The sequence below is a fragment of the Scyliorhinus canicula genome, chromosome 13, assembly GCF_902713615.1.
Source record: "Scyliorhinus canicula chromosome 13, sScyCan1.1, whole genome shotgun sequence".
Lineage (NCBI taxonomy): Eukaryota > Metazoa > Chordata > Chondrichthyes > Carcharhiniformes > Scyliorhinidae > Scyliorhinus > Scyliorhinus canicula.
In genome coordinates, this window is record NC_052158.1 from 2,153,600 (window position 1) to 2,166,075 (window position 12,476).

The window sequence follows — 12,476 nt, forward strand, 5'->3', positions numbered from 1 at the left end:
AGGCTAGGCTCATTCCCCAATACCAGATCCAGTGCAGCCCCTTCCCTAGTTGGACTATCTACATATTGTTTTAAGAAGCCCTCCTGGATGCTCCTTACAAACTCTGCCCCGTCTAAACCCCTAGCACTAAGTGAGTCCCAGTCAATATTGGGGAAGTTGAAGTATCCCATCACAACAACCCTGTTGTTTTTACTCGTTTCCAAAATCTCTCTACCTATCTGCTCCTCTGTCTCCCGCTGGCTGTTGGGAGGCCTGTAGTAAACCCCCAACATTGTGACTGCACCCTTCTTATTCCTGATCTCTACCCATATAGCCTCACTGCCCTCTGAGGTGTCCTCCTGCAGTACAGCTGTGATATTCTCCTGAACCAGTAGCGCAACTCCGCCACCCTTTTTACATCCCCCCCTATCCCGCCTGAAACATCTAAATCCTGGAACGTTTAGCTGCCAATCCTATCCTCAACCAGGTCTCTGCAATGGCAACAACATCATAGTTCCAAGTACTAATCCAAGCTCTAATTTCATCTGCATTACCCGTAATACTTCTTGTATTAAAACATATGCACTTCAGGCCACCAGACCCGCTGTTTTCAGCAACACCTCCCTGTCTGCTCTGCCTCAGAGCCATACTGGCCCTATTCCCTAGTTCTCCCTCAATGCTTTCACCTTCTGACCTATTGCTCCAGTACCCACCCCCCTGCCATACTAGTTTAAACCCTCCCGTGTTTTTTTTTAAAATTCACAGGAAGTACACAGGTTGCAAACATGCAACATGTATGTCACACGCCTGTTACAGAACATCCAGACCGGTCTACTCCAGCTTGATGCAGACCGAGTACCTAATTGGGTGAGCAACGATCAATTTGTGGCTTTGTGCAAGGACGGCCCATGACCTCGAGCACACTGACGATGACCAACAGGTTCACTGATGGGTCCAGAAGGAACTTCCTGTACTTGCGGGCAGAAGGGAAGGACTCAAGAAAGAAGCCAAGCAGATTGATCACTTCTGGAGCAAGGAGCGGAAGCAGATGAGGACTCACGCCAAAAGGGAATCCCAATCTTCACCTGGAGATACAAATCTTATCCCGTGCCATTGTAATTCTGCAAGCACTGGAACTATCATTTTTATCATTGCAGCCTGCTGTCTTAAGCGACAGATTAAGGAATGGCATCGGGAAAGGAACCCATTGATAGACAAGAATTGCATCAACTAATGCCTCTAAGTTCGAAGAAGTTACCCAAAAATGTCTATTTAATGGCCTGTTCTTGGGCTAGCCAAGGCCCAAAAGGGGGGAACATATCAGAGGATTCAGAACAGCTTGGAGCAAAGGACCAGTAGATCAATGTAGATGGGAAAAGAGAGATACATGATACAATGGGCAAAGTTGACAGCATTAACTTGCTTGGTATACATAGATAGATCCATATAATACATGGGAGTGTACTGTTGCTACCTTTATTTACAAACCACAAGCTGTGAGTATGTTACTTGTATTAACCAAATGACCACACAACCAGTATGTTAGTTTAATATTCAGTCTATTATTAAACAAAAGACTTATCTCTCTGCGCAATGATACACACGGCTATGCATTAAACTACACCTATCAACTAAGATGACCTTTACTTAACTTCTGGGTGACCGGCTCTGTGCGGGTAGATAAGGCCTTTAACTGAGTCTCCACTTGTGTCAGCTGGAAATCGTCAGGTTTGTCTCGGCTGCAACTCGTCTCTCTCAGGTAGCGATCGCAGTTCTTGAACTTGGCTGGTCATTATGCTGCGATTGGTGTGGGCACAGACCGATCCCAAAAGAGATTGATCCCTAGTGCACAGTGCCTCTTATCCTTCTCTTTCGCCCCCTTTTGGGCAGGGTTAACTCAGGATCCAATGGATCGATAAGGTCTCGATCACTCTAAACGATACTGGCCAATTAGGGGCAGGTACCTTGGTGGCTGGGCGGGTCCTAGTCACCATTGTTCCAAATATGTGGGCCTTTCCAAATAAGGAGAGGTGGCGCTGGGGAGTCTGCTACTGTTGCTATTCCTTGATTTGAGTCTATTGGGGAAATTGGTGATTGACCTTTAACAGGTGCAAGTTTTAGTTTGGTCTGGTTTTCCTTTGCTCAATACACAGTGTACTGTCTGTGTCTCAACTTGACCACAATTCCCTTTATCCTTTGCAGGCGGCCATTTTAGATGGTCACAGTACTCCCTGAATAGAGGCACCTGCAGCAGGCACTAACAGTATTGTTGAAGTATAACAGTAATATAGCATACAAACCTTTGCCAGCAGTGAAATGTTTGCGAGGCTAAATAGGACGTAGCCAGATAACTTGGCCACATTCTTCAGGAAGGCAGATTTGCGCAGATACAACCTGTTCGGCAGTCCCCAGACAGCCGTTATGATGGCAGACAATGGTTCCGGCCAGGAACAAAGTTAAGATGGGGGGGGAGCGCAGCATGGTGGCGCAGTGGTTAGCACTGCTGCCTCACGACGCCGAGGTCCCAGGTTCGATTCCAACTCTGGATCACTGTCCATGTGGAGTTTGCACATTCTCCCTGTATTTGCGTGGGTTTCGCCCCCACAATCCAAAGATCTGCAGGTTGGTGGATTGGCCACGCTAAATTGTCCCTTAATTGGAAACAAATGAATTGGGTACTCTCAATTTATTTTAAAAAAAGATGGGGGGGGGGATTCTATATATAAAGAAACACGGACTGGAGATAAGGGGGTCTGGGAAACATCAGAAGACCGTGCATGAGTTCCCAACTGTCCATGAGCTGTCTCATGCTACCCGAGAGTAAATTACATTGGCCAACATAAATAATCTATAGCAGTAATGATTGGCCCACGCCCAGCTGGGGTGGGCTACTAACATTTGAAAATTGTATAACTGCTAAACCAAAAGCGATGTAAAGTAGAGCTGGTCTGGAACTGTCCAAGATTACTCTCTCACGCACGTTGGTAAATAACGACTGTCTTGAGCCAGATTTGCTGTCTCTGCAGGTCTTTGTAATAGCTGAGCTATAATTAAGACGAGAACATGGAAGCTAGCTTCATACTCAGTCTCTGAAATTGCTCGTTCAATAGCCTTCTTCACTTCTGCCTGGGGTGGGATTTCGACCGCCGTGATGGTGGCAGAAGTGAACTCCTGTGGAAGGTGCAGTGATGTGTATAATGTTCGGAAGTGTAAAGGATTAACAAGATGATGTTCATGTATCTGAACACTAGATGGCACCACAGAGTGGTCCTATAGATATACTGTGATTCCTGGGATTCTGGGAGAAGGTGTCAGTGGTAGATAAAGAAAGGTTGTTTATTGTATTAGAGAGATATTAGACAGCCTAGGTACATATTATAGATTTAATACTGTTCTTTTCTTAGCTATTATTGTGCTATTAATTTAAAGTAGTGTAAATAAATTAGCTCTGTTTGAAATACTCAGCTTGATGTTCTTTGTCAGCACTACGACTTCTAGCCACCTTGAGCGGCTCCACAGAGAACATCACAGAAGGAAGTATGGTCGTCACTTCACAATCAGTTATTTGAGATCCGGGAAGCAATAGTTCACCAGGGTCACCCCGTCTGAGGAGGAGTTGTTGAGGAGGCAAACCCCTCCACCCATCGCCTTGCCCGATGAGGCCGTATGGTCCATCTAGATTCTAGACAATTGAGAAGCTCTCAGGTTGAATAAAATATGTTACCAGAGAATATACAATAGAATATTACCAGAGAATAATATACAATAAAATACATTGGCTGAATTTTCCACCTCCTGACTCCAGAATTGCGAACGAGCACAGAGTAGCAGGCAAATTTATGCCCAGCGCCGATTCCAACACCATGCTCCGGTCCCACACTGGCAGCGTTAGTGAGGTTTGTGTACCGCGCCCGTGCAAACTCCACACAGACAGTCACCCAAGGTCGGAATGGAACCCGGCGTCCATTGCGCTGTCAGGCAGCAGTGTTAAAGACTGTGCCCCTGTGCCGCCCAGAAGTCAATGGGGAGAAACTGTTCCTGCTCGTAAAATGTACAGGTTCAGTAGGCGGTTAGGAATGCAACTGCAATGTTAGCAGGGGCTGGTTTAGCACAGGGCTAAATCGCTGGCTTTTAAAGCAGACCAAGGCAGGCCAGCAGCACGGTTCAATTCCCGTACCAGCCTCCCCGAACAGGCGCCGGAATGTGGCGGCTAGGGGCTTTTCACAGTAATTTCATTTGAAGCCTACTTGTGACAATAAGCGATTTGCATTTATGTCGAGAGGGCCAGAATACAAGAGCAGGGATGTAATTCTGAGGCTGTATAAGGCTCTGGTCAGACCCCATTTGGAGTATTGTGAGCAGTTTTGGGCCTCGTATCTAAGGAAGGATGTGCTGGCCTTGGAAAGGGTCCAGAGGAGGTTCATAAGAATGAGTCCTGGACTGAAGAGTTTGTCGTACGAGGAACAGTTGAGGGCTCTGGGTCTGTACTCGTTGGAGTTTAGAAGGATGAGGGGGGATCTTATTGAAACGTACAGGATACTGCGAGGTCTGGATAGAGTAGACGTGGAGAGGATGTTTCCACTTGCCGGAAAAAATAGAAACAGAGGGCACCATCTCAGACTGAAGGGATGATCCTTTAAAACAGAGATGAGGAGGAATTTATTCAGCCAAAGGGTGGGTGAATCTGTGGAACTCTTTGCCGCAGAAGGCTGTGGAAGCCAACGCCAGGAGCAAAGACCAACTAAAATAGGTGGGAAGACAGGCAGTGAAGAGGTGATACAGATTTTACAGACAGATTCAGATAGGCCGTGGAATTTGGCCAAAGTTTGGCAGATGGAGTTTAATGTGGATAAGTGTGAGGTCATTCATTTTGGACGAAAAAATAGTCAGGAAAATTATTATCTAAATGGAAAGTAGATTCAAAATGTGTCTGGGCAGCGGAATCCGGGTGTCTTTATTCAGAACTCGCAGAACATCTGTATACAGGTACAAAATGTAATAAGAAAGACAAATGATTTGTCAGCATTTATTGAAAAAGGACTGGAGTATAAAAGTAGAGAAGTGTTGTTGCAATTGTATAGATGTTAGGTCACATCTGGAGTATTGTGTCCAGTTTTGGTCTCCTTATTTGAGGATGGATGTGGCGGTTTTGGAGGAAGTTCAGAGGAGGTTCACCAGATTGATACCGGGGATGAAGAGCTTACGTGTGAGGAGAGAGTAAACAATTTGGGCTTATACTCACTGGAGTTTAGAAAGATGAGAGGGGGTCAACCCCAGGAGCAACAATCAACTCCAGGAGCACAGACCAACTCAAGGAGGCAGCGCTGTAGCACAGTGGTTAGCACAGTTTCTTCACAGCTCCAGGGTTCGATTCCTGGCTTGGGACACTGTGCGGAGTTTGCACGTTCTCCCCGTGTGTGCGTGGGTTTCCTCCGGGTGCTCAAGTATCCTCCCACAGTCCAAAGATGTGCGGGTTAGGTGGATTGGCCATGATAAATTGCCCTTAATGACCAAAACAGTTAAGGGGGAATGACTGGGTTATGGGGGTATGGTGAACTTAAAATTGTGTTCTGGTAAATTTGAGGGTGTGTTTTGGTAAATTTGATAGTGTTTTGCAAATTTGAAGGTGTGTTTTGGTAAATTTGAAACTGTGTGTATTTGGTAAATTTGAAGGTGTGTACTGGCAAATTTGAAGGTGTGTTTTGGTAAATTTGAAACTGTGTACTGGCAAATTTGAAGCAGTATCCTGATAAATCTGAAGCTGTGTTTTGGTAAATTTGGTGTTTTGGTAAATTTGAAGCGGTGTTCTGGTAAATTTGATGGGAGTTTTGGTAAATGTGCATTTTGGTAAAATTGAAGATGTGTTTTGGTAAATTTGACGGTGTATTTAGGTAAATTTAAAGATGTTTTGGTAAATTTAAATATGTTTGGTGAATTTTAAGCCATTTTGGTAAACTCGAAGACGTTTTGTTAAATTTGAAGTTGTGCTAAGTTGGGTTTCCCTAGTTGTTGCGAACGATTGCGTTTAGATTTATAGATAGCATTGAAGATAGATTGCCAGCTCCCTGTGAAGATCTTGGTAAGTGGCTCTGAGAAGAGCCGTTTTGTTTTGGTTGTGTTGGTGCGGTTTGATTGTGGAACCGCCGGCGCTCTGCCCTACTTGGAGCTGGTGTACTTGGTGACCGCCTTGGTGCCCTCGGAGACGGCGTGCTTGGCCAGCTCGCCGGGCAGCAGGAGGCGGACGGCGCTCTGGATCTCCCGGGAGGAGATGGTCTGGCGCCGGGAGTAGTGGACCAGGCGGGAGGACTCGCCGGCGATGCGCTCGAAGATGTCGCTGACGAAGGAGTTGATGACACTCATGGCCTTGGAGGAGATGCCGGTGTCCGGGTGCACCTGCTTCAGCACCTTGTAGATGTAGATGCTGTAGCTCTCCTTGCGGCTCCGCCTGTGCTTCCTGTCGCCCTTGCGGGACATTTTCATCGCCGTCTTCTTGGAGCCTTTCTTGGAGAGGGAGCCCTTGGAGCCCACGGCCGTGGCGCTGATGGAGACGGCAGCGGTCGGCATGGCCTGGATCTTCAGTCCCCTTCCTGAGGAGAGATTCAAGTCCCCAGGGCCTGGCGCCACCCTGATATGCACAGCCCTATGCAAATGAAGGATTTCAAATCCTCCATTCCAATTGACTCGTCCTGGTTTCAATTCGCACAAATCACAGGGAAGTATTCATTTCAAAAGTTGCCTTTGAGTGAAGGAGGGGCCAGGGAGGAGTGAAAATATTCCCAAAACCAAAAATATTTTATATCTGGATATTAAATCTGAAGTAATATTTAATTTGCGTCTGTACATATCAAATCTTAAAGTTTGATGTATCAAATCTTAAGTAATGTTTAATTTGTACATATCAAATCTTAATGCTTAATTTATCAAATCTTAAGTAATATTTAATTTGCGTCTGTACATATCAAATCTTAATGTTTAATTTATCAAATCTTAAGTAATATTTAATTTGCGTCTGTACATATCAAATCTTAATGTTTAATGTATCAAATCTCAAGTAATATTTAATTTGCGTCTGTACATATCAAATTTTAATGCATCATATCTTAAGTAATATTTAATTTGCGTCTGTACATATCAAATCTTAATGTTTAATTTGTCAAATCAGAAGTAATATTTAATTTGCATCTGTATATAGCAAATCTTAATGTTTAATTTATCAAATCTTAAGTAATATTTAATTTGCGTCTGTACATATCAAATCTTAATGTTTAATTTATCAAATCTTAAGTAATATTTAATTTGCGTCTGTACATATCAAATCTTAATGTTTAATTTATCAAATCTTAAGTAATATTTAATTTGCGTCTGTACATATCCAATCTTAATGTTTAATGTATCAAATCTCAAGTAATATTTAATTTGCGTCTGTACATATCAAATTTTAATGCATCATATCTTAAGTAATATTTAATTTGCGTCTGTACATATCAAATCTTAATGTTTAATTTGTCAAATCAGAAGTAATATTTAATTTGCATCTGTATATAGCAAATCTTGTTTCATTTATCAAATCTTTAGTATTCAATTTGCGCCTGTACATAAATGTTTAATTTGTCAAATCTGAAGTAATATTTAATTTGAGTCTGTACATATCAAATCTTAATTGATCAAATCTGATGCAATGATTCATTTACGACGCTGTGTCGATATGAAATCGCCGGCGACTTTCCCGCAAAGCCGTCAAACCCCCTCAAAATTCAAATCCCTCAGCCTCCTAAAAGAAATGTTTTAGGACAGGATCGGTCCCAGACGCTGCGAAGTCAGGATGTTGAGCCAGGACGGCATTCTCTCCTTTTCCCTCACTTCTCTGGGACCCGTGTTAAAAAAGCTCCTGGTTGCGGGAATCTCACTAATATTCAAACCCAAAGAAGCAAATCCCCCTTCAAATAATATTTGCTCATATTTATAAATCTGGAAGAGGGAGTAAAAGGCAACATCTTTTCTTTAATCCTAAAGCAAGATTTCGGGAGAGTGAAGTCAAATCAGGTCAGGAATGGTCCCAATATTGGACATTGACGTTTTCCGTTCCAGGAAATTCCCACTCCCGTTAGATTTTCCGATCTCGCCAGGAGGCGGGCGGGACCGGAAAGTTTTCCCCTGTAAAACTGGCTTCTCATTCCCCTCAGATGCTGTTTTCAGTGTTTTTATCTCTATTATTTGTTGTGTTGCTCAGTGATTTATGGATCTGGGGGTTGATGTTCTGATTGTTTCTCTTTCTCGGAGGGAGTCGGTGGCTCTAAAAAGAGCCTTTTTGTTTTGTGTCTGCTTTTTATTTCTCCTCCCTCCCCGCTCTGCCTCTTTGCCGCCCGCTTGTTTCCTCCGTTACCGCCGCCTCTCCTTCCCCTTCGTGCCCGGCGGCCGGATCAGCCCCTGGCGCCGCCGGCTCCTTGACCGCTTTGCGGAGCCGCCCGCCCAGCCTCCGCACGCCGGTGGCTTTGGTGCTTCTCTTGCGGTCGCCGGCTGCCTTCCTCTTGCCGCCTCCTCCCGGCTTCTTCTTCCTGCGGAGCCGGGCCGGTTTCTTCACCTTGGCTCTGGGGGCCGCTCTCCGCGGCTGCCGGCCGCCCCCCCGCCGGGTCCTGTGGGTGGGGGCAGCGGCGGGGGCCGGGCGGCTGGGGCCCTCCGGGTGCTGCCGGTTGATCCTGAAGGAGCCCGAGGCCCCGGTGCCCGCCGTCTGCAGCAGCGAGCCGCCGCTGACCAGGCTCCGCACCGCCTGGTTCACCCGCGAGTTGATCCGCGGCACGTCGTAGCCGGCGGCCGACAGCGCCTTCTTGACGCCGGCCAGCGAGAGGCCACGGCGCTGCCGGGAGGAGGCCACCGCCTCCATGATGTGTGCCGACACGGTGGGCGATCCCCCCGCCGGCTCGGCTTGGCGCACATTGGGCGGCAGCTCTGGGCCCCTCCGCCTCCTGGTCTCCCTGCCCCGGGAGGGGCCTCCGCGCCGACCGCCCAAAACCATTGGCGACGACGGCGGCGCCTTCAGCACCTTCGCTTCGCCGCCCCTCCCGGACAGAGCGCTCCCCGCGCTCCTCGGCGCCGACGCTGCAACTAGCGAGCGGGCGGCAGCGGCGGCGCCTTTTCAAAACCCAAGGCGGACGCAATAGGGACGAATCCTCCCACTGAGAGGCGAGTCCTCCCACTGGGAGCCGCCGCCTGGCCCCCGCCCCTCCCCCGAGACCACTGGGCACGTGATCCCCAACACCCAAGGCGGACGCAATAGGGGCGATTCCTCCCACTGAGAGGCGAGTCCTCCCACTGGGAGCCGCCGCTTGGCCCCCACCCCTCCCCCCAGACCACGGCACGTGCTGCCCTACACAAAGCGGACGCGATAGAGGCGAGTCCTCCCACTGGGAGCCGCCGCCTGGCCTTAACCCACCCGGCACGTGTTCCCCGGCCCACGGCGCATGCTCCCAACTCACGTGTTCCCCAACCCAGTCCTCCACAACAATAAAAGCGGACGCGATAGAGGCGAGTCCTCCCACTGGGAGCCGGCGCTTGGTCCCCCCCCCCCTCCCAGTCCACAGGTCACGTGCTCCCCAACGCTCAAAGCGGACGCGATAGAGGCGAGTCCTCCCACTGGGAGCCGGTACTTGGCCCCACCCATAGAATTGTTGTGCCTCCAGCCCACCTCCATGGAGCCACCCACCATTTCCCAGGCCTCAGGGCAAACTAAACTTTGCCACCTGCCCTTCACCTTCCCGAATCAAATCACGCCAAATATGTCTCAGGGAATCTTGCATTCCCCTCTTGTGTAGTGTCGTCCCTGACTTTCCCACGGTATTTTGCTCACTGTTGTCTTGCAGGATGTTTCCCAGCCACCAGGCAGCACCTCTGACAGTGCAGCATTCATAGAATCATAGATGCACAGAAACAGGCCCATCGGCCCAGCAGGTCTATGCCGCCCAGTTTCTATCACTAAGGTTGTCCCACTTGCCTGCATTTGGCCCATATGCCTACATTACAACAGTGGCTACACTTCACTTCATATCTTCTCTGGCTGCAAAGCACGTTGTGGTCCTGAAGCTGTGAAATACACCATGTAAATGCAAATATTTCTTTTTTATATATATACAGCCAAACCCCATTGCCAAAATACTTAATAATAATCGCTTATTGTCACAAATAGGCTTCAATGAAGTTGCTGTGAAAAATCCCTAGTCGCCACATTCCGGCGCCAGTTCGGGGAGGCCGGTACGGGAATTGAACCCACGCTGCTGGCCTTGTTCTGCATTAGAAGCCAGCTGTTCAGCCCACTGTGCTAAACCAGACTTCTACTTAAGTCAATAGCCAATAAACACAAGATGTGACCGTGGATGCATCTCATTGCAATTTCTGGCAATAGCTGAAATGAAAATTGCTTATTGTCACAAGCAGGCTTCAAATGAAGTTACTGTGAAAAGCCCCGGGTCACCACGTTCCGGCGCCTGTTCGGGGAGGCTGTTACGGGAATCGAACCGTGCTGCTGGCCTGCTTTCAAAGCCAGCGATTTAGCCCTGTGCTAAACAGCCCTTTCCAGGTTCCACCCCCCCTGAAGTGTTGAATGATTTTGAGTCTCGTTCCTCAGGCTAAAGAATGAGGGCAATTTTCATCACTCTGGACAAAATGGTCAAGTGCCTGCGTGCAGTAACCAACCTATTGAGAATTGTTATTTGAGACAAGTTAAAGAAAAATGTGACTGAGCAAATAATTCATGATTCCATTCCCGTATTCACAAATCCCCTCTGCCCTTGTCTATCCTCATTGACTCCTCACAGGAGTCCAGAATGTCTACGATTTAAAATTAAAGGGGAGACATTTCTGATGTGGGTGGGAAACTGATTTGCTCATTTATATATTAAGGCAGTGAGAGTCCGTTTTTAATTTGTAAAGTAATGAGGCTGCCCATTATGTGGTTTCAGTATAAGAGGTCTATCATTTTAAGTGGAGATTTTTTTCTCTCTCTTACTCTCTGTCGTTTGCCTGCTGAATTTTCTTGCTCGTAAATTTCAGGAGGCTCGGTCATTCATAAATTCATTCAATGTTGACAGATTCCTGATTGACGGGGGAATTAAAAATATGGGGTGGCAAGCGGGTATGACGGGTGGAATTTCCAATGGCTTGCCACATTTTCCAGCCCCACACCCCTTCCGTGATGGAGCCATAGCCGCTGGAGCTGAGACCACAACCAGATCCATCGTGATCTTACAGACTCTAGAGGGAGGCCTGCTCGAAGGGCTGAATGGCCACCATTAAGACCCAACTGAGCAGAGACTGGGCTGTTCGTTGAAGGGGGCGGCCTATCTGAAACATCCATTTTGCATCTGAGCGATAAGATGAGAATCTAACTGGGCGGCACGCACGATGACGCAGTGGTTAGCACTGTTGATCATGGCGCTGAGGTCCCGGCTTAGATTTCGGCCCCGGGTCACTGTCTGTGCGGTGTTTGCACATTCTCCCCGTGTCTGCATGGGTTTCACCCCCACAACCCAAAGGATTTGGGGGCAGCACAATAGCACAGTGGTTAGCACATTTGCTTCACAGTTGCAGGGTCCCAGGTTTGATTCCCGGCTTGGGTCACTGTCTGTGTGGAGTCCACGTTCTCCCTGTGTCTGCGTGGCTTTCTTCCGGGTGCTCCGGTTTCCTCCCACAGCAGTCAAAAGATGTGCTGGCTAGGTAGGGAAAATGCTGGAAAATCTCAGCAAGTCTGGCAGCATCTGTATGGAGAGAAAAGAGCTGACGTTTCGAGTCCGATGACTCTTTGTCACATCTAACAGACAAAGCGGGAAATATTTATACTGTGGAGTGAGAATGAAAGATGAGTCATAGCCACTGTGGCTATGTTTATAATTTAGCCGTCCTCGGCCTGGAAGATGTTTAAAATTTTGATATTCTTGGCCATTGTGGCTATGACTCGTCTTTCATTCTCACTCCACAGTATAAATATTTCCCACTTTCTCTGTCTGTTAGCTTTGACAAAGAGTCATCGGACTCGAAACGTTAGCTCTTTTCTCTCCCTCCAGATGCTGCCAGACTTGCTGAGATTTTCCAGCCTTTTCCCTTTCGTTTCAGATTCCAGCATCCGCCGTAATTTGCTTTTATGCTGGTTAGGTGGATTGGCGATGATAAATTGCCCTTAGTGACCAAAAAAGGTCAGGAGGGGTTATTGGGTTACGGGGATAGGGTGGAAGTGAGGGCTTAAGTGGGTTGGTGCAGACTCGATGGACCGAATGGCCTCCTTCTGCACTGTATGTTCGCTGATCTGGGTGGATTGGCCATGATAGATTGCCCTTAGTGCAAAAAACGAAAGGTTAGGTGGGGTTACTGGGATAGGGTGGAGGCGTGGGCTTGGGTGGGGTGCTCTTTCCACCACAGGGCAGACTTGATGGGCAGAATGGTCTCCTTCTGCACTGTAAATTCTATGACGTGCAGATTAAGAACATAAGAACTAGGAGCAGGAGTAGGCC

General features: G+C 47.6%; 2 protein-coding genes across 2 annotated transcripts; both read right to left on the reverse strand.

Moving 5' to 3' along the window:
- Window positions 1-4,953: 4,953 nt before the first annotated feature.
- On the reverse strand, window positions 4,954-6,976 carry LOC119975955 (histone H2B type 1-A-like). The gene has a single exon (XM_038815937.1). It carries the CDS (start codon window positions 6,541-6,543, stop codon window positions 6,136-6,138), a length of 408 nt encoding a protein of 135 aa, XP_038671865.1. The 5' UTR covers window positions 6,544-6,976; the 3' UTR covers window positions 4,954-6,135.
- A 947-nt stretch (window positions 6,977-7,923) lies between these two features.
- On the reverse strand, window positions 7,924-9,104 carry LOC119975961 (histone H1.01-like). The gene has a single exon (XM_038815944.1). The coding sequence runs from the start codon at window positions 8,990-8,992 to the stop codon at window positions 8,306-8,308; it is 687 nt and encodes a 228-aa protein (XP_038671872.1). The 5' UTR covers window positions 8,993-9,104; the 3' UTR covers window positions 7,924-8,305.
- Window positions 9,105-12,476: the final 3,372 nt, after the last annotated feature.

Excerpts from the sequence above, each read along its gene's own strand:
- LOC119975955 (XM_038815937.1), bottom strand. The coding sequence starts at position 6,543 with ATGCCGACCGCTGCCGTCTCCATCAGCGCCACGGCCGTGGGCTCCAAG.
- LOC119975961 (XM_038815944.1), bottom strand. The coding sequence starts at position 8,992 with ATGGTTTTGGGCGGTCGGCGCGGAGGCCCCTCCCGGGGCAGGGAGACC.